At 42.6% G+C, this 22,335-nt stretch overlaps 1 protein-coding gene across 2 annotated transcripts; it reads right to left on the bottom strand.

Moving 5' to 3' along the window:
* Positions 1-799: 799 nt before the first annotated feature.
* Positions 800-11,769, bottom strand: LOC120058273 (5-aminolevulinate synthase, nonspecific, mitochondrial-like). Of its 2 annotated transcripts, XM_039006817.1 has the most exons (11): positions 11,630-11,769; positions 8,629-8,854; positions 8,093-8,275; positions 7,354-7,479; positions 6,248-6,467; positions 5,624-5,808; positions 5,103-5,282; positions 3,772-3,936; positions 2,683-2,951; positions 1,578-1,740; positions 1,056-1,216 (listed from the first exon to the last, which is right to left on the bottom strand). In XM_039006817.1, exons 2-11 carry the CDS (start codon positions 8,831-8,833, stop codon positions 1,056-1,058), a joined length of 1,857 nt encoding a protein of 618 aa, XP_038862745.1. In that variant the 5' UTR covers positions 8,834-8,854; positions 11,630-11,769. The 2 variants fall into 2 exon arrangements, with proteins under 2 accessions (XP_038862754.1, XP_038862745.1); XM_039006826.1 differs by lacking the exon at positions 11,630-11,769 and having other exon boundaries at positions 800-1,216; positions 8,629-8,833.
* Between the last annotated feature and the right edge of the window lie 10,566 nt (positions 11,770-22,335).

Here is a 22,335-nt window from a genome sequence, read left to right as displayed (position 1 = left end):
AGCTTGTGTATACAGCGCGGCACCAGAATTAAACTAAAACAAGTCTTACTTTTTAGTAGTTAAATTCAATGTGAAACGTGATGAGAGTATCCTTAACTAGCAATGAAAAAGTGAATCCAGTCTTGTCCAATTAAAAATCTCCCTGATTTCTGAATCACTCTTGAAACATTAGTAGGCTATGCTTTGGGGTGTGAGGGACAGGTAGCCTATACACGGAAAGATTGTCAGCCGACAGATAGACATTGGAATAAGTTTGAGTGACAGCTTTGCATAGACTGTTTTTGTCAGACTGGGGGGGGGGGGGTCTTGAATGTAAGAGATTATTAAACGGTTCCCGTGCATTTTAGTTCTGTTCCAGAACTGTATTCATTGCTTTCGTTCCTGGTTCTGATTCTGTTCCTCGAAAAATGCCCTTTGTTTTCAGTTCTGTTCACTGAACCGGTTCCAACCCCTGGTCAAAAGACCATTTAGTGGGATAAGAAGAACAGTGTATAATCCGAGTCAGGCTGTCTATATAGTAATGTCAGGACCCAGAACTGTCACGAGGCTACTTCCTATTCAGCGTGTAGAAAACCTCTGACATCTGGGGATGCCATCTATGATGCAAGCCTGATCCCAAAGCTGTCGGTCATGGCAACTCCACATGCAGTGACAAGGAGTAGACACTAGAGCACCAAGACTGGTACGCCGGCTACCATCGTGAATAGTAAGTATCTAGGACACTATTGGTTATAACCTCCGAGGTGGACTTCATGTCCAAACAACCTTAAATGTGACCAAGTGAACGTGACAATAAACAGAAACATTCAAGTTATATTTATTTAGACAATCTAGTGCCCATGGAACACTCAATAATAAGTTATGACACTTATAAAATACAAATATAGATATTCTATGACGTCACAAACGGTACCCTATTCCCTTCCTAGTGTGCTACTTTTGACGAGAGCCCTACGGCCCCCGGTGGAAAAAGTAGTGCACTAGCAAGGTAATAAAAAAAAGGTGCCAATGACAGTGACGGAGGAATGAGGTTTGAGTGTATTCTGTAGGTGTCATCACGCGTGAGCTGAGATGGAGTGACTCAGGCCTCTGAAGTAAGACTGTTCTCTCTCCGTCATCAGCTCAAAGTGCAGCGGCTGCCGGCAGAAGTTACACTCTGCTGAAGACTGGGACTTCAGAGGTAGACCGGACTCCTTCCACGTCTGAACCAGCTTCTCTGAAGAGGGGACAAATATTGTTTTTTTAAAAAGGAGGATGTACTTGGCTATTTCAGTATGTTTCATGCTAACTGAAAAAACCACCAATGTTTTACAAAACAAATCAAGTTAATCTTTTACTAGGGGGCTCTTCACACAAATATTATTTGTCCAGCCACAGAAGTATACTTTAGTTGTATATCTGGATAAACATGGCGTTGACGTGGGAGTTGAACCATTGACCCCCCCCCCTCAAAACATTCCCTTCAGTTTTGTGCCTCGTACTGAACACGACAAGAGGTTCACAACAAAACGTTTGAGAAACCATTGACCGCAGTCAGTTCCTGTTTACTCGCCCGCTAGACGGAACATGTCTCTTACCGACAAAGTACGTCATCATCTGGGGGGTGTGGTGTGGCGTGGGGGCGATGCGTAGAAGCTCCTCCCCCCGGGCGACCGTGGGATAGTTGATGGCCTGGACGTAGATGTTGTAACGACTCATCATGATGTCAGAGACCTCCGTGTTCTTCTCCGCGTCGGACACCTGCAATAAAATCAATGCATCCATGTAAGACCACGTTGAGTACGTCCACAGTGACACTGTTGAGGTCTATCAATAAATCACTGTGTTTTAGGTCAACGTGTCATAAGGTTAAGGTTGTCAATAAACAGTGACAAGGCTGATGGAGGACAACGCTAAGCTCTCTAGGTGTGAGAATGGGCAGGGCCAGGAGTTTTGGTCAGGGATAACTCCGGGCTCTAGTTACGCTATGATCATGTAATGTGCAGCATCCTGCCGGTCAGGTACACCGAGTGGACAAAACATTAAGAACCCCCCCCCCTCCCCCCCCATCCTTATGCCTTCAGAACAGCCTCAATTCTTCAGGGCATGGACTCTACAAGGGGTCGAAATTATCCTACAGGGACACTGGGCCATGTTGACTCAAACACTTCCCACAGTTCATTTGTGTCCAGTTGGCTGGATGTCCTTTGGGTGGAGGACCATTCTTGATACACACAGGGAACAGTGGAAAGTGAGAAACCCAGCAACGTTGCAGTTCTTGACACAAACCGGGGCACCTGGCACCTACTACCATACCCGGTTCAAAGGCACTTAAATATTTTATCTTGTACATTCACCCTCTGAATGATACACAATCCATGTCTCCATTGTCTCAAGAATTAAAAATCCTTCTTTAACCCATCTCTCCTCCCCTTCATCTACACTGACTGAAGTGAATTTAACAGGTGACATCAATAAGGGATCATAGCTTTGACCTGGATTCACCTGGTCAGTCTGTCATTTGGGAAGATTAAGGGCTTGATTGTATTAAAATCAGCGCACCTGAAATTTAAAGGTAATTTCTGACTGAGCTGACACATGCAGCGGTTACCGTGAATGCAGTCTCAATGAAAGCGGAAACATTGCCTTTAAAAATGTCATTCACGCTATAGTGCTGAACCCCTAAGTTGTAGTGATTCTCACCCTGACAGGGATGATGTGAGAGGGACAGTGGACGACGGGCAGTCCAGAGTCCATGAGCATCTGTCTCAGCAGCTTAACGTTACGCTGGTGTTTCCTCCGGAGGGCGCGGCCCTCCTCCCCTTTTAGGATCTGGATGGACTCGCGGGCGCCCGCCAGCAGCATGGGAGGTAGAGACGTGGTGAATATGAAGCCTGCAGCGTAGCTACGGACCGTGTCCACCAGGGCATCGGTGCTGGCGATGTAGCCTCCAACACAGCCAAACGCCTTGCCTGGAAGAACATATCATTAACACTAATTAGGACAAAATAACAAATTAAACACATGGTTTTCTTTGTGGTTTTTTTAGGCGTTTTTGGATGTTTAAAGGAGACTTTCTAGTCCATTAGAAAGTCCCCAGCGTGGTGTTCACCAGCTGTTGTCTGGTCATCTTGTTTCTATTCCAACAGACAAAGACCTCACCAGATTGTCCCAGTGTGTGATGATTGGTCTCCCAGCAGTCCCCAGGCTTAGAGGAAATGTAAGAAGCACCGTGGTCTCCTAGCAACAGGTCGTGAACAGATCCTAGTTCCTGTTTCTCCAGTGTCCCAAGGAGCGCTAAGCAACAACCTCAACCACCTGTATTCGAGCCCAGACATCTGCTTCATCTCAGTCGCCACCATGGCCTTTTTTTTGCCTTCACCTCCCTTATCTCACATTGTATATAGACTTATTTTTCTACTGTATGTTTGTTTTACTCCATGTGTAACTGTGTTGTTTGTGTTGCACTGCTTTGCTTTATCTTGGCCAGGTCGCAGTTGTAAATGACAACTTGTTCTCAACTTGCCTACCTGGTTAAATAAAAAGGTGAAATAAATAAAAATCTCAGGGTTTCAGATAAACAAAGACGGGTTCAGGGATGTGAATGGAACATAGACACATCGTTGTCTAGGAGACCGGGCAGTTTCAAACTACAACTGAATGGAGGATAAAGCAGGAATTCCTCATTTCTCAGGACAAAATCACATCCCTGATTTGTAAAGCCAAGTGAATGGACTTCCAGGTTTAAACATAATTCCCTAGGGCCACGTTGCTTGTTATTTGAGTACTGACCCAGTGTTCCAGAGATGATGTCCATCTTGTGCATGATGCCGTCTCGGTCCCCGATACCTCCTCCCCTAGCGCCGTACAGCCCCACCGCGTGCACCTCGTCTACAAACGTGATGGCTCCAAACTCATGGGCCACATCACACAACTCATCCAGAGGACACACCGCTCCTTTAAGACAAAATACACAGTATTATATTTCAACTCTCCTTTAAGAAACAAACGATTAATATCATATAATCCGTTTCATAGAGGTTGGATAGTATAGAAGCACATTATATAAAACAGGGCAGTCTTCATTTTGGAGACTATTTTAGAAGTCGTTTCAGTCTTAAAATATATAAACTCAGCAAAAAAAGAAACGTCCCTTTTTCAGGACCCTGTCTTTCAAAGATAATTCGTACAAATTCAAATACTTCACAATGAAGATCTGTGAAGCTGTTTAAACACGGTTTCCCGTGCTTGTTCAATGAACCATAAACAATGCACTGCAGTACTTAATGCAGCTGGTGGCCACACCAGATACTGACTGTTACTTTTGACCCCCCCTTTGTTCAGGGACACATTATTCCATCTCTGTTAGTCACATGTCTGTGGAACCTGTTCAGTTCATGTCTCAGTTGTTGAATCTTGTTATGTTCATACAAATATTTACACATGTTAAGTTTGCTGAAAATAAACGCAGTTGACAGTGAGGACATTTTTCTTTGCTGAGTTTATATTTTATACTTTTCAGCCTTCATTAGTTTCAGTTATAAGTCAACAAACTCTGGACAAAATGATTCTAGTTTTAGTCAGTGCACCCCCCCCCCCCCAATAAAATAATAAAAAATGAGCTATGCAGAAATCATGTTGCTATTTCCTGATTGCTAAAATTCTAGTAGTTCGCCTAATTTCAGTTTGTGACAAAACAAGCATAGTGTAGAGAATCATAGTACCATCTAAACCACTGAAATATATTTTCCATATTCAAAAATATTGTATTTTAATCTGGTGAATACATTAAATAAAATAAAAAACAAAACTACATTTTACAGGAAGCATAGAATAGTGCACAAAAGAGATCTACCACTTCTTAAAACTTGCTTTCAATGAGTGACAGATCTATATAACCCATTTCTATGTTCATTTGGTCAGGTCTCCCCCCCCCCAAAAAAAGTTACATATTGCTGATTTAATATCTACTGCATCAAGTAAAAAAAAAACACCAAATGTAAACCTATATAGTGCACTACTTTTGACCAGAGACCTATGGGCCCTGCCCTCCCTGGTCAAAAGTAGGGCACTATATAGGGAATAGGTACCCTATTAGGACACATTACAAGAACTCCACTCACCATCCATGGAGTGGACCGTCTCGAAGGCCACGATCTTTGGAGAGGAGGGGTCTGACTTCAGCAGCAGCTCTCTCAAATGGTCGGGGTCATTGTGACGGAAGATGAACTTCTTGGCTCCGCTGTTCCTGATGCCTTGGATCATGGAGGCGTGATTCCCTGCATCGGAGTAGATCTCACAGCCTGGAGAGAGAGGGGGGGAAAAACAGGCTGTTCAGTACCATGACCCAGATTAACTCTAAAATGTGCAAACTCTGCACACCTGGGCGATGCAAAAAAAATAAAAATACAAACCAGCCCATTGTTACCTGGCAGTACAGTTTATCAAGTTTATTTTTTTTATATAGCCCTTCGTACATCAGCTAATATCTATGATGATATTTATGATGCTAGAGCAGGTGAGTAATGGGACATGGTTACCTGGAAGTACAGTGTATGATGCTAGAGCAGGTGAGTAATGGGACATGGTTACCTGGAAGTACAGTTTATGATGCTAGAGCAGGTGAGTAATGGGGCATGGTTACCTGGCATCATCTTGGCCAGGGTGAACAAGGTGGAGTCATTGGCTACGAAGCAGGAAGTGAAGAGGAGCGCAGCGTCCTTCCTGTGGAGGTCTGCTAGTTCCTGCTCCAGTTCCACGTGGAACTTACTGGTCCCAGAGATGTTCCTGGTTCCTCCAGCACCACTGCCGTGCTTATGCAACGTCTCCCTGGAAACAACAGCGGGTAAAGTCAACAGCTGCCCCGGAACCATGATTACCCAACGTCTGGCAACACACCCAGGTAAACAGGCCAATTAACAAGCTCACACCTTCACCGAGTCATTAACAGACCGCCCTTTGTGGTTATCTACATATAACCCAAGGGATAGTTGATTGGTCCTCAGGGGGGGAACAGTGAAACTAAGACAGTCTGTCATCTCTCCTCAGGGATCAATAGGCAGCATGAGAAAAATGAAATGTTTTGAAATTGAATGAAAACTGGGAGGTTGTCAACTACTAATCTGGGGGAAGAAAAATGCATTTTTTTTGTTTCAAATGGGTTTTCCTACTGTGTGTTCTACTAAACACGACCCACCCATCAAAACCACCTGTCTGTTCACCTCATCTATCCATCCATCCACTCATCGCCAGTTGGCCAGCTACTTACGTGATGGAGTTGACGACCCGTGGATGTCTGCTCATGCCCAGGTAGTCATTGGAGCACCACACAGACACGTCTCTCCTGTTGCTAAGGGAATCGGTGTAGTCGTCACCCATGGGGAAGTCCGTGGCTCGCCGGTTAACCGTCTTAAAGACACGGTACGTGTGGTCACTCTTCTTCTCCTCAATCTTCCTCTCAAAGAACTCATCGTAGTGGAAGTTAGAGACTGAGAGGAAGGAAACAAGATTACAAGACCAGGTAAAAGATCATTTCCTGTTTCAGTAAAAAAAGGGAACATTTCAAAACGACTTAAACATCCCGTCAACTTTATATCTGCAAGGCGTTGTCGACGACAACGCCTCTACCTTTAATTTCCGCCAACCAACCTAGCCATATGATGTGGTAATTTAAAAAAGTCCTGCCAACCCATCAGTATAAAACGTCACCTTTTAACTTACCAGCTTTGGCGCTCTAATTAAATGATGAACATATTGTCATTATGGAAAAAGTATAAACACAAAAATAGCTTGGTCCAAAATCAAAATGTTTGCACCAAAAATACAATCTGTTTAAAATGTATTTAGGATTTATGCCAATCTAGCAAGGCAGGCAACTAAAAGCAACTTTTCAGAGACAAAGATGTGGTTTGTTAGCTAACTCATAATTACCAGAACTAATCTGACAACATTTTGTTCAACCATTGCAAACTTTTTAAAATCACCATAAATGGAAAACACATTAAAAAAAGGTAATGATTACATCTATGGTGACTTTGTGAACGTGAAGAAATTAATGCAATGTCACGTCGCCATGACACCGATCACAACACATTCAAAGTTTAACGTCACTTGTCCCAAGTGTTGCGATCGATGTCATGGCGACGTGACATTGCATTAATTTCTTCACGTTCACAAAAGTCCAGCCAAGACTAATGCTGACAAGAATGGTTAACATAGTTGTTTGAAAAGGAACCATAAACATTATCCAATTCTTTTTTCAGGACACATACTACAAATCCTATAAAAACAGCCTTATATGCTTCAGGCTGCACAATTAACTTCCCTACAGGGACAATAAAGTTTCGATTTGAACAGTCTGGTCATGTGACTCACAGCTGGGCATGTTCTCCTGCAGCAGTTGGGACACTCTGATTGGACGTTGCTTCAGCAGCTTCTTCATCAGATTGGAGGTGTTGACCGGACCAGAGGAGCTGGCCAGCACCTGGGCTGGGGTCACATCTGGAGAGACACCGTGATTAGCGATGACTGAATAAGACAAAGTTTATTTTATTATTTCTATGGGCTGTATCTGACAGACAGGTCATGGCTAGACCATAGATGTACTCTACATGACAAAAAGTATATGCTCGTCAGATGTATGAAAGTCATTGAGCTCTTCAGTACAGGCCATTCTACTAACTATGTTTCTCTATGGAGATTGCATGGCTGTGTGCTTGATTTTATACATCGGTCACCAACGGGTGTGGCTGAAATAGCCAAATCCACTAATTTGAAGGGATGTCCACATACTTGTGAATATATAGTGTATATAAATTAACTCTGCTATGGGCTGAACAGTAATGTCAGTGTAATTGGCAGAATATCCCCGATGAGAAAGGGCATTCAAAAAGACACGGAAAACATGTATAGTATTTATTTTGTATGGCTTTAATGGCCGACATCTGTATTAGTCGAATAATGTCAGCCTCCAGGTTATTAGGACTATTGTTATGTACCTCAGAATAATAAAGTAGACGTTTAATTGTGAACCTTAACCTGTAATAAAGCCTATTATGCCTCTGTATTAGTAGCAAAAGGAATCTAACTCGAGGTGGTTTAACCCCTTGTTTACCTTTCTGGACGGTGCGGATCTCCTGCACGTCCTCCTGCAGCTGGATGCTGGCCTGGCGCACCACACCGCTGTTCTGGCCCATCTCAGCCGCCAGGAAGGGGCACTTTGAGGCCCCCGAGGCCTGGCCAGAGGGGGGAATGGGGTGGCTCTGAGGCAACTTGGTGGTAGTGCCCCCATTGGTTCCTAAAAAGGACAGAAGATACTAGGGTTAGGAGATGAAGAGCAACACACACAGCTTTGAAACTACACCATACTCTGTCCTGGGGGATCTCCCTGGGTATACATTTTGTTTTTTTGCCCTAGAACTACACAGCTGGTTTAAATAATTAGAGCTTGATGAGTTGGTTATTGGCATCAACAGTTTTCCCATGAGACATAGCTGTACTCCCATTGACTGTTGTAAACGCCATAGAAGTCATAAACCCATGTCTCAGGGCGAGACTTTTCCCCTGATCGTGTGATCTGACCACCATGAAAACTCCTGCCTCTACATAACCCAGCAAGGTGCAGTCTAAGATGGATATCCCGCCACTTACCTCGTGTCTGGGCTGAAGTCACGGTGTCCTCAGTCTTCTGCAAGCTAGCTGAGGAGGAGCAGAGAGAGCGGGCCAGAGGCTTGGAGGCCAGGTTCATCATCACAGGACACTTCTGGGCATAGACCACCAGGGACTTCCGGGCCTGCTGGAAGAAGGACTGGGGCACGAGGGACAGGAACGGGCAGGTGCGAGTTAAGATCTCCATCCTTACTGTGATTGTCAAAGCCTGAGAGGAAACAAAAGGTGACGATTAGGATAGACAGCATGTCTCCTTTAGAGCCCAACCAGGAGAGACAACATGTCTCCTTTAGAGCCCAACCGATATAGCCAATCACCCATGTTGTAGGCCGATATTAACCTTTTAACGCTATACAATGTACCGGTCGATAACGGATAATCAATAGGATGAAAGGTGAATGTCATGTGATCTGAACACTAGTGACCATTCTCATAATGTCCTTCTTCTTGGTCACAATGTATGAAATCAACAATTGAAGACTACTTATTGGAGAGTTACTCTTTTGGATGGCAATTTATGAGAATTCAGTGTGGAAACATGGTACTCATTTCCCTGCTGTAAAACAGTCTTTCAGCAGTTATCACGGTGTCAGACCCAAATTAACATACCTTGGGGCTTTAATCTCCTTTGAAATCAGACTTTTACAAGTGTAAGTAAAAAAAGTAAATAAATGAGAAATTCTACTAATGCACATGGCACAAACACGTATCGTCTCATAAAGTAATGTTTGGTTAGCTTTTGGAAAATTTTTAATAAAAACATTTTCCTTCTTTAGAAGTTTCAGCCAGGCAGGCTAACATTAGCTAATTAATTTGTTAGCTATCATACAGTAGGCGAATATTCATAATGATATATTTAATGTAAGTAGACATTCAATCATAATAGACTTTAGCGCATATAAAGCACCCACAATCTACCGGTGGATGAAAACAAAATCGCGGAACGAACGACTGACGAATTTCCAGACAAGGGCGGTCCATTTAAAAAGCATTCCTTCCTCCCTCGCCTTGCAAGTGTATACTCGTCAAATGTCATCGGAAGTGTCCATTTAATTTGAGGGTGTGTCTTTTAGGTGTTTGGAATGCAGCCCAAGTGTTCCTACATTTACATTTAAGTCATTTAGCAGACGCTCTTATCCAGAGCGACTTACAAATTGGTGCATTCACCTTATGACATCCAGTGGAACAGCCACTTTACAATAGTGCATCTAAATCTTTTAAGGGGGGGGTCAGAAGGATTACTTTATCCTATCCTAGGTATTCCTTAAAGAGGTGGGGTAGACAGCCTCCCTTTATTGGAAACCTCCAAAATGTCTCGTCTCGGACCGTATTGTTCCAGTAGGGAGGGTAAACATTCAGACCGCTCTAAGACACTAATGAAGCTCTGTATACAGCCTCCAGTTAAATTGTGTTTGAGATATTTTAACCAGTTAATTACATCTTTACTCGTGAGTGGGCAACATACCAGCATCCAAAATTGACATGTTGAATTATTTTGCGCTATTTTCTCTAATGTAATCGGGACAGTTTGCATTACTACTTTAGGACAAGTTCTCATTTTCCCATCATACAAGCGAGTGAAATTACACAATTTGTACCTCCGATTGTCAATATCAAAGTAAGCTTAACATCTGTGATTTGGTACTGTTGATTTTATTTATACACGCCTGTCCGTCACAGGACTTAAAACGCAGCTGTCCATTTCAGACATTTCAGACTAAGAATTTATGGCGCCCTCTTTAAGAAAATAGCCATTGCCCTCAAACGAATACACGTATTTGACAGTCAAGCCAGCACTCAAATGAGATCCAATTCCTGTCTATGTAGAACGACCTGTGGAGATGAAGTTATCCAGTCAAGAATAAAATAAGTTTCATTGTTCGTTTTGTCCGTCTACCGTAAACACTGTCCAACAGGTAGCCTGAAGGTTCAGAGTGTTGAACCAGTACTAGTGACCGAAAAGTCGCTGGTTTTTGAATTCCTGAACTTGATTAGGGTGTGGGGGAAAAAATGATTGGTCATTGTGCCCTTGAGCAAGGCTCTTATCCAGAGACACATACAGGTGCAATTAGGGTTTAGAGTCTGCTAAATGACTCACTACTGGTGGTGGCTCTGGATCAGAGAGTCTGTTAAATATTTAGTATTTTACAAACGAATTAAATTACACTGCTGTGTAATCTGACAGGCCAAATTAAGTCAAGTGAGCCTAAAATACCAGCAGTTAGTTGTAAATCAATTCAAAACAAAAGTTTCATATCTACCGGGTTAAGTAGCTACATTTACGATGTCATAACTCGCATGCTGACCACACCGTTTAAGTTTGCGTTGCAAAACACAGTTACATGTTATTCAATCATTTCACGCACGTCAAAGAGCGTCTGCGTAGCTAGCTAATTTACCATACATGTTAGATACTTTTCGACCTGTCCCCAAATGAATACAGTTGGTTCAGAGTTGGTTTTGATACACCTGCGTGTCTTGATCGCGTCCGGTGTGGATGGACAAAATTAACATGAGCGCGATGGTGGACGCACACGCCCAGACGTCAGCATGTTACCCAATGAATCACGTTAGCAATATTATTTTCATTTTAAGAGAAATAAAGAGTTTCACGTTACCTAATGAACTAACAAGCTAAGTATGGTCCGTGCTAAACGGGTATCCTTAGGACGCCCCATTGCTAGGGAAGGGTTATGGTCGTCCGCAGGATCTCGGATAGCACTGACAACCTAATCATTGGCCCCGGTTAGCCCTTGCAAGACGACTGGAACTGAATTATTCCGCTGCTCTATACATTAATTCGCTACATACTTCATTGCGGATAAGAAACGAACATCCGTGGCCGTGATGTAACGTTAACATTTGACCGGAGCAAAGATTCTGGGTAGCCACGCAAGGTTAGCCCCACTAACTAGCATACCGGGCACGCTAGCTAACGAAACCGGATAAATTAAGGACGAATGGCTATATCTGGTTTGCTTACCTCGCTCGGTGTGTTTCGGGTCACCCTCTCACGACTGAATAAAGAAATTGAAAGATTGCTTGGCAAGTTCTTAACGCTGTTTCAGTATAAATATAACTCTAATGCTTCGTTATCCTGCACTGAGGACGAACGAAAGGACAGAGATATGCAACCGGCTTATAAGAGCGACTGCGACTATTAAGTATCGCGAGAAGGTGAGTGTTTACGTCATAGCACCCGTCCCAGACAGTCCAGGCTACCGTCACTAGTTACCACAGCCACAAAGTCATAACCCCCCCCCCGCCTGTTTCTTCAATGTCGCTTCTTACAATGTTTTTAAATGTAACCTTCATTTAACTAGGCAAGTCAGTTAAGAACAACTTCTTATTTACAATGACGGCCAACCGGGGAACAGTGGGTTAACCAACTGCCTTGTTCAGGGGCAGAACGACAGAGTTTTACCTTGTCAGCACGGGGGATTCGGTCTGACAACCTTTCGGTTACTGGCCCAACGCTCTAACCTGCCCCAATGCTACCTGCCGTCCCAAATGTAATTGTAAACCAACCCTTAAGTTAAACCACATTGCTAACCTTAAATGATGACCAAAAAGCTCATTTTTAGTTTTCATGATTTTTTTTAACAATATAGCCAATTTAGATGTTGCGGCTGTGGTACTAGTGGAAACCGCAGTACCCCCTTGCCCCCAGATAATGTTCCATTATTTAAAATCAACATGTATGACTCACTCATATCATCTTATCAATTTTTTTTATAAACAATTAGCCTACGTGTAGCTAAACATACATTTATGAAGTCTGCATTTAGAGTTTGTGGTCGAATACATGTTTTTGTAATTGTTGTCTTGGGAAATAAAATAACTTTATTGAAAGAGAATGGTCCTATGTTGTATTTGGTAATACAGTTTAAATTGAATTGACTACACACAATTTTGACCTTCCGTTGTTGGTAAAACTTCAGAGACCGTTAAAATGTGTTACTGAAGATGTGGAAGTGCTGAAACAAAAAGTTGACTGTGATTTGTTGTGTGAGTGCTCCCTTTAGTGTCAGAGCTGCAATGTAGCAACATTGCATCGTGTCCTTATTTTGACTTGATCAAATCAATTAGCCGAATGATATTCTGGATATGTGAAGCATCTTTCAACATTCAACAATTTTTCTGTAAATGTTGTCTGTAAATTGAAGCTTGTAGAGAACTTGTGTGTTGAATGTTAAAAATGTTTAAATGCCCATCAAAACAATGGACAACCCTGCAGTCAGCAGAACTGTCTTTGTTTCCAGCCATTACATTTGTGTGTAATATTCAAAAGCAATACGCTCAGATCAACTACTTACAGATGGAATTAATGACAAGACCAACCACTTACAGCTGCCACTTCTTCTGTGGAATTTTTTAATGGAAGTTGGCAACCAACTTTAAGGTGCATTACCGCCACCAACTGGCCTGGAGTGTGGACCAGAGACAGGGAAGGTATAAATCCTACCCAATAATCTCGTAACATCCCCTGAAGATTTCTCCAGCAGTTCACTTAATCCTGGCTCTTCAACCCCATTACTCCTCAAAACTAATAACAATCGCTCCCTTTCCCTCACATATTTCTGGCACTGAAATAGAACATGTTCCACTGTCTTCATCTTCTCCTGACAATGATCACACCTCTCAGTCGGATGTTTTCCCCACCAATTTCAATGTACTGTTGAGTCTTGTGTGTCTCAGTCTCAGCCTTGTGATTACACTTTCCTCCCTTCTCTCTCAGCCTGAAGACCTTCCTGCCTCCACCTTTTCTTGGATCTTATACAGGTGTCTTCCTTTTCCCTTCCCTGTTTCACAACTCTTGCCGTTTGATTTTAACCACAGTTTTTTTTCAACAACTCCTTGGCTTCTGCTTAACTGATTGACAATTCTTTCTGAACATTAGGATCAAGATTGAATGGCGGGAACCCATTTACTGAGATTACTGAGATAAATAACTGAGAGAAACCGGTAAATTATAACAAGTTATTTATATGAACAGCATGGCGTGAAATGGAACTGTTACATTTTATGTGATGTCTAAATCTGGCTTCTCTACGGCCTCTGCATGATGAATCATTAATGCTCAGGATGGAGGGACAGACGGCCCATCTCAGGATGGAGGGACAGTCGGCCCATCTCAGGATGGAGGGACAGTCGGCCCATCTCAGGATGGAGGGACAGACGGCCCATCTCAGGATGGAGGGACAGACGGCCCATCTCAGGATGGAGGGACAGACGGCCCATCTCAGGATGGAGGGACAGACAGCCCATCTCAGGATGGAGGGACAGTCGGCCCATCTCAGGATGGAGGGACAGTCGGCCCATCTCAGGATGGAGGGACAGACGGCCCATCTCAGGATGGAGGGACAGACAGCCCATCTCAGGATGGAGGGACAGACGGCCCATCTCAGGATGGAGGGACAGACAGCCCATCTCAGGATGGAGGGACAGACAGCCCATCTCAGTATGGAGGGACAGTATGAGCCACGGTTTGAAAAACTACGTGGTCAAACGAAGCATCGGACGTTATTGATCACGTGATAATGTTACTTTGAAACAGGCTGCGTTTCAAACTCATAAAAGACACTCCCTCCTCCACTTACTCTTGCTTTACGCCCTTATCCTCGCCTTATGCCCTTGGGGGAATCCCCGCGGCCATATTTGTTGTTGGTCCAAATGATTAGCCAAGCAAGGGAAGTTAGCAAGGGAAGCCCCTCAGCCCTCGTTTTTTAATGGAGTTTGCGAGTGTACAATTATGTTCACTTCGGGGCCTGAAACGCCCCATAATTCAATTCGCGATGATTGTACATCCGCTAACAAAAGTCCGCCAAAACGTCAATATGGAGTCAACATACAAGTGTAAGTAAAAACGAATGTAAATAAGTAATAAATTGTGCTACTAATGACGGCACAAACACGTCTCGTAAAAGTAAATATGTTTTTGTTTGGTGAGCTTTTGGAAACTGTAGAAATAAAAATGTTTCCTTCTTCATAAGTTTCAGCTAGGCAGGCAAACGTTAGTTAGCTAATTCATTTGCTAGCTATCATACAGTAGGCGTATATAAATAATTATATAGTTCTTATAAGTAGACATGTAATCATAATTGACTTGTAAGGCGGTCAATGAGTGTCGAATTTGGTCAACAACGGAAATGTATGGCTTATTTGCTGGGTGAGGTTTATTTGATTGAATAGATGTTACGTAATGCTTAGGTTGTTATGAGTGTACTGTTATAAATATAAATAGGACACGTGACATCACCGACATCAACTTTTAGGAAAAAAAACATTATATCTGTCACGCGGGACTAGGTGGGTGAAAGAATCAGACGCAGAGAGAGAGCCGCTTGGAAAAAATATTCCTTTTTACTCTTTCACAAAAATGATAAGCCCGAACATCCAGGGCGCAGAGAAACACTTGCCAACAACCCAAAACACACACGTAACAAAAACAATCCCGCACAAAACAAGGGCGGGTCTACCTACTACATATAGGGAAGCTCATTAACCCAAAACAGAAACACAGGTGGAACTAATAAGACAAAACAAACAGACAAACGAAAAAGGGATCGGTGGCGGCTAGTAGGACGGTGACGACGACCGCCGAGCGCCGCCTCGAACAGGCAGGGGAGTCAACTTCGGCGGAAGTCGTGACAATATCTGAGTTGTCTCGAGATGGTTATTCATGGTATCATGCTTGAATACAGGCGGTTGATGTCAACAACCCTCATCGAATATTCAAAAAATAATAATAATAATAATTAGATGTATCTACCAATCCAAAGAAAGGATAGGTGGGGTCTCTATCTAAAACGGGCCCTTTGCTGCTGTTTGATGGCTGTAGGAAGAGTTTGACATACTGGTGTGAAGAAGAAGTGAGTAGGGGGATGTGACGATCCACGGCGAACGATCCACGGCATGCGCACGTAAATACATGAATGATTTCTTACTCCGAACGGGCGGTGGTTCGTGTGCAAAGTATATGATTACTGTGAGAGTAGTTCCTAAAATGTATCAACGATAAGTGTCTCTTTTTCTCACTCCCTCCATGTCATTGTATAACAAGCCGCCTGTAACGGCTTTCTTCCTGGGGTGAAGGAGAGGACCAAAATGCAGCGCGGCTAGTGTTCAACATGATTTAATAAAGAAGAGACAATAACGTGAACACTATACAAAATAACAAATGTGAAAACCGAGACAGTCCTATCTGGTGCAGAACACAAAGACAGAAGACAGGAAACAATCACCCACAAAATCCCAACACAAAACAAGCCTCCTATATATGATTCTCAATCAGGGACAACGATTGACAGCTGCCTCTGATTGAGAACCATATTAGGCTGGACACAGAAACAGACAAACTAGACACACAACATAGAATTCCCACCCAGCTCACGTCCTGACCAACACTAAACAAGCAAAACACATAAGAACTCTGGTCAGGACGTTACACCGCCCTATTGTGCCAGTCCGCTAGGGACCTTTTTCTTATGTATTAAGTGTGTATGTTTATTCTGTGTTATTATTTAGTTAGCTATTAAATAAATAATTAAACCAATTTGGGTAGTACTGAATCATAAGTAAGGCTGGGGTGTCTGCAGATCCAAGAAGGTTACAACCATTCAGAATGATGTTTTGATAAGACGTTATGATTTAATACGTTGACTTTTTTATGGATGTGATAAAGACCTTTAGAGTTTAATTCAGGAGATGGTAACTCTCTAAAACAACCACTCTCGTGGTGCCCCAAATTCCTAATGAGTTCATTGTTACATGATTAATTAAAAAAAAAATCAGGTAACAATTAAACATAGTTAGTTTCTTATTTAAATAACAGTCATCAGATTAATGAAAGTAATGTCACGACAGATGTTTTACCAGGTCTCCTAGATGGAGGGTCAGGGTTATACCAGGTCTCCTACATGGAGGGTCAGGGTTATACAAGGTGTCCTACATGGAGGGTCAGGGTTATACAAGGTGTCCTACATGGAGGGTCAGGGTTATACCAGGTGTCCTACATGGAGGGTCAGGGTTATACCAGGTCTCCTACACGGAGGGTCAGGGTTATACAGCAGGTCTCCTACACGGAGGGTCAGGGCTATACAGCAGGTCTCCTACATGGAGGGTCAGGGTTATACAAGGTGTCCTACATGGAGGGTCAGGGATATACAGCAGGTGTCCTACACGGAGGGTCAGGGCTATACAGCAGGTCTCCTACATGGAGGGTCAGGGTTATACCAGGTGTCCTACATGGAGGGTCAGGGTTATACCAGGTGTCCTACACGGAGGGTCAGGGTTATACAGCAGGTCTCCTACACGGAGGGTCAGGGATATACAGCAGGTCTCCTACACGGAGGGTCAGGGTTATACCAGGTGTCCTACACGGAGGGTCAGGGTTATACCAGGTGTCCTACACGGAGGGTCAGGGTTATACCAGGTGTCCTACACGGAGGGTCAGGGTTATACCAGGTGTCCTACATGGAGGGTCAGGGCTATACAGCAGGTCTCCTACACGGAGGCACGTGAAAGAGTTAAAGGAGCGATGGGAGCAGAAGATATGGTTGTAGATGCTCTGCAGACTGTTGAGATGCAGTGTTGTTCAACAGTTGAGGGAAACTGAGATGTTGATGAATGAATGAAAGAAATGTTATTTTCGTGTCAAATCACCAATTAGCAGCCCATCCCTTATGGGATTAATAGACACATAAACAAACATGACAATAATTCACTGTGGTAATTCAATGATCATTCTTCTTCTGGGTTTCTCTGTATTGCGCATTACATTAAGAGTGAGACAAATTTAAGGTAAAAATCAATACATAATACTAAATAAGGTTATCCAAACAATAATTATATCCCTAGAGCAGTAAAATAATATACAGTTGAAGCACGGAAGTTTACATCCACTTAGGTTGGAGTCATTAAAACTTGTTTTTCAACCACTCCACAAATGTCTTGTTAACAAACTATAGTTTTGGCAAGTCGGTTAGGACATCTACTTTGTGCATGACACAAGTCATTTTTCCAACAATTATTTACAGACAGATTATTTCACTTATAATTGTCACGCCCTGACCATAGATGTCAGTGATTGGGTGCAGAGATGTAGCGGAGTCAGGCGCAGGACACAGTTTAGAGTAAAACAACTGAGTTTACTCACATAAAACAAACAAGCAATATTCCAATAAGGAAAATACAAACTAACACCTACAACAACCACTAAGACCCCAACAATCACGGACAGAACAGAAAGCCAGACGGTTAAATAAGGAACATGAAATGGGATTTGAAACCAGGTGTGTGTAATACAGACAAAACAAAACGAAAATGAAACATGGATCGGTGGTGACTAGAAAGCCTGTGACGTCGACCGCCGAACAAGGAGAGGGGCCGACTTCGGCGGAAGTCGTGACAATAGAGAGCCTTCTATGGTATAGTAGGTCAGGGTGTGACTGGGGGGTATTCTAGTTTTTTATTTCTATGTGGGGTTCTAGGTTATTATTTCTATGTTGGTGATTGGTATGATTCCCAATTAGAGGCAGCTGGTAATCGTTGTCTCTAATTGGGGATAATATTTAGGTAGCCTTTTTCCACCTGTGTTTTATGGGGTATTGTTTTTAGTTAGTGCACGTAGCATCTCTGTAGTCACTGTTCGTTTATTATTTATTTGTTTTTGTCTTTGCTTAGTTTCACTTTCTAATCAATAATGTGGAACTCAACATCCGCTGCGCCTTGGTCCGACATTTATTCCAGAGAACTTCACAATAATTCACTGTATCACAATTCCAGTGGGTCAGAAGTTTACATACACTAAATTGGCTGTGTCTTTAAACAACTTGGCTTTAGAAGCTTCTGATAGGCTAATTGACATAATTTGAGTCAATTGGAGGTGTACCTGTGGATGTATTTCAAGGTGTACCTTCAAACTCAATGCCTCTTTGCTTGACATCATGGGAAAATCAAAATAAATCAGCCAAGACCTCAGAAAAAGAATTGTAGACCTCCACAAGTCTGGTTCATCCTTGGGAGCAATTTCTAAACGCCTGAAGGCACCACGTTCATCTGTACAAACAATAGTACGCAAGTATAAACACCATGGGACCACGCAGCCGTCATACCGCTTAGGAAGGAGACGCGTTCTGTCCACTAGAGATGAACGTACTTTGGTGCGAAAACTGCATATCAATCCCAGAACAACAGCAAAGGACCCTGGGAAGATGCTGGAGGAAACAGGTATAAAAGTATCTATATCCACAGTAAAACGAGTCCTATATCGACATAACCTGAAAGGCCGCTCAGCAAGGAAGAAGCCACTGTTCCAAAACCACCATAAAAAAGCCAGACTACGGTTTGCAACTGCACATGGGTACAAAGATCATACTTTTTGGAGAAATGTCCTCTGGTCTGATGAAACAAAAATAGAACTGTTTGGCCATAATGACCATCGTTATGTTTGGAGGAAAAAGGGGGAGGCTTGCAAGCCAAAGAACACCATCTCAACCGTGAAGCACGGGGGTGGCAGCATCACATTGTGGGGTTGCTTTGCTGCAGGAGGGACTCGTGCACTTCACAAAATAGATGGCATCATGAGGTAGGAAAATGATGTGGATATATTGAAACATCATCTCAAGACATCAGTCAGGAAGTTAAACATTGGTCACAAATGGGTCTTCCAAATGGACAATGATCCCAAAGCATACTTCCAACGTTGTGGCAAAATGGCTTAAGGACAACAAAGTCAAGGTATTGGAGTAGCCATCACAAAGCCCTGACCTTAATCCTATAGAAGATTTTTGGGCAGAACTGAAAAAGTGTGTGCGAGCAAGGAGGTCTACAACCTGATTCAGTTACACCAGCTCTGTCAGGAGGATGGGCCAAAATTCACTCAACTTATTGTGAGAAGCTTGTGGAAGGCTACCCGACGCGTTTGAACCAAGTTATACAATTTAAAGGCAATGTTACCAAATACTAATTGAGTGTATGTAAACTTCTGACCTACTGGGAATGTGATGAAAGAAATGAAAGCTGAAATAAATCATTCTCTGCTATTATTCTGACATTTCTCATTCTTAAAATAAAGTGGTGATCCTAACTGACCTAAGACAGGGAATTTTTACTAGGATTAAATGTCAGGAATTGTCAGACAAACTGAGTTTAAATGTATTTGGCTAAGGTGTATGTAAACTTCCGACTTCAACTGTACACACGTACCATTAACCACATAAAAGATACATATTTTTACAATTTAATTATACGTTGCCCTTTTTCTTGTGTTCCTTGATCTAAATATTCAGAAATACCCAATGGACAAAAAAACATTTCAGTTTCTCCTCATCCCTCAACCACATAATGCCAGGGTCTGTCTCGTGTGCTTTCTGGAATAAGAGCAAGTGTATATTGTGGTAGAAAAGGCAGTAGAGGATAAAATTAGTTTCATTCTCTATTTATTCGAGGTCACAATAGTTACATAGTCTTTCCTCTTCCATTTCACCACACTACCGACCTGTTTCAATACACCGAGGCAGTATCTCTGATCTGACCTGTTTCAATACACCGAGGCAGTGTCTCTGATCTGACCTGTTTCAATACACCGAGGCAATATCCCTGATCTGACCTGTTTCAATACGCAGAGGCAATATCCCTGATCTGACCTGTTTCAATACGCAGAGGCAATATCTCTGATCTGACTTGTTTCAATACGCAGAGGCAATATCCCTGATCTGACCTGTTTCAATATGCAGAGGCAATATCTCTGATCTGACCTGTTTCAATACGCAGAGGCAATATCTCTGATCTGACCTGTTTCAATACGCAGAGGCAATATCTCTGATCTGACCTGTTTCAATACGCAGAGGCAATATCCCTGATCTGACCTGTTTCAATATGCAGAGGCAATATCCCTGATCTGACCTGTTTCAATACGCAGAGGCAATATCCCTGATCTTACCTGTTTCAATACGCAGAGGCAATATCCCTGATCTTACCTGTTTCAATACGCAGAGGTGATATCCCTGATCTGACCTGTTTCAATATGCAGAGGCAATATCCCTGATCTGACCTGTTTCAATATACAGAGGCAACATCCCTGATCTTACCTGTTTCAATACGCAGAGGCAATATCTCTGATCTTACCTGTTTCAATATGCAGAAGCAATATCCCTGATCTTACCTGTTTCAATACGCAGAGGTAATATCCCTGATCTTACCTGTTTCAATATGCAGAAGCAATATCCCTGATCTGACCTGTTTCAATACACAGAGGCAATATCCCTGATCTGATCTGTTTCAATACGCAGAGGCAATATCCCTGATCTTACCTGTTTCAATACACAGAGACAATATCTCTGATCTTACCTGGTTCAATACGCAGAAGCAATATCCCTGATCTGACCTGTTTCAATACACAGAGGCAATATCCCTGATCTGATCTGTTTCAATATGCAGAAGCAATATCCCCAATCTTACCTGTTTCAATATGCAGAAGCAATATCCCCGATCTAACCTGTTTCAATACGCAGAGTCAATATCTCTGATCTTACCTGTTTCAATATGCAGAAGCAATATCACTGATCTTACCTGTTTCAATACGCAGAGGCAATATCCCTGATCTGACCTGTTTCAATATGCAGAGACAATATCCCTGATCTGACCTGTTTCAATATGCAGAAGCAATATCCCTGATCTGATCTGTTTCAATATGCAGAGACAATAACCCTGATCTGACCTGTTTCAATATGCAGAAGCAATATCCCCGATCTAACCTGTTTCAATATGCAGAGGCAATATCCCTGATCTGACCTGTTTCAATATGCAGAGACAATATCCCTGATCTTACCTGTTTCAATACGCAGAGGCAATATCCCTGATCTGACCTGTTTCAATACACAGAGGCAATATCCCTGATCTGACCTGTTTCAATATACAGAGACAATATCCCTGATCTTCCCTGTGCACATAGCGATCTCTTGCTTTTAGGTAGGTTATACATAATATATCTCTCACACACAAATTCACCCTTAAACAAACAAAAGGTTCTCAATTTGGGTTTATGATTAATCTCCTCCACCCATTTCCCCCCCCATTTTGCATCAACAGTTGTTTTAAATCATATGTATGTCTCCCTTCATTTGGTTTTCGTACAGATGTTCACAGTCAGACTGTTGAAAAAGGTCAGACATTTCGGTTGCCCAGACTCCCCTTATGGATAGATCCCATTGAAAAACTGTACTAGCTATTCTGGCAGTTGGCATATCCAACAGTCTGAGTGTGAAGAAGGTGGATTGTATGGTATTTATCACACATGTAATTCATTGTACTGCACAAACAAACAACAAGTCCAAGAAACTGGACATTATAGTATCTGTGGCTGAAAGGTTTTTGGGTTTCCAGGAAGTCACTATCAAAACATTCCAAAGAATACTGTCCGAAGATGCTCTTCATTCTCAGGCCCCAGAGCCTGTAGGGATGGACGTTGGTAGTTGAATCTGAATAATGAGTACATTGAGTTTTGTTTTTGTTTATTTTTATTGTGTTAAATATTTGGGCTGATATACAGCCAAAACAGTAAATGGCGGCATGGACATATAGAATTAGTTTTAATATCAAAGAAGACCCTGTACACTAGGTGGCGGCAAAACACCAATAGCTGTAGTCTGACATAAAACTTGAAGGAAGAAGAAGGAAGAAGAAGGA

The sequence above is a fragment of the Salvelinus namaycush genome, chromosome 2, assembly GCF_016432855.1.
Source record: "Salvelinus namaycush isolate Seneca chromosome 2, SaNama_1.0, whole genome shotgun sequence".
Classification (NCBI taxonomy): Eukaryota; Metazoa; Chordata; class Actinopteri; order Salmoniformes; family Salmonidae; genus Salvelinus; species Salvelinus namaycush.
This window is presented reverse-complemented; position numbering and strand designations above follow the sequence as displayed.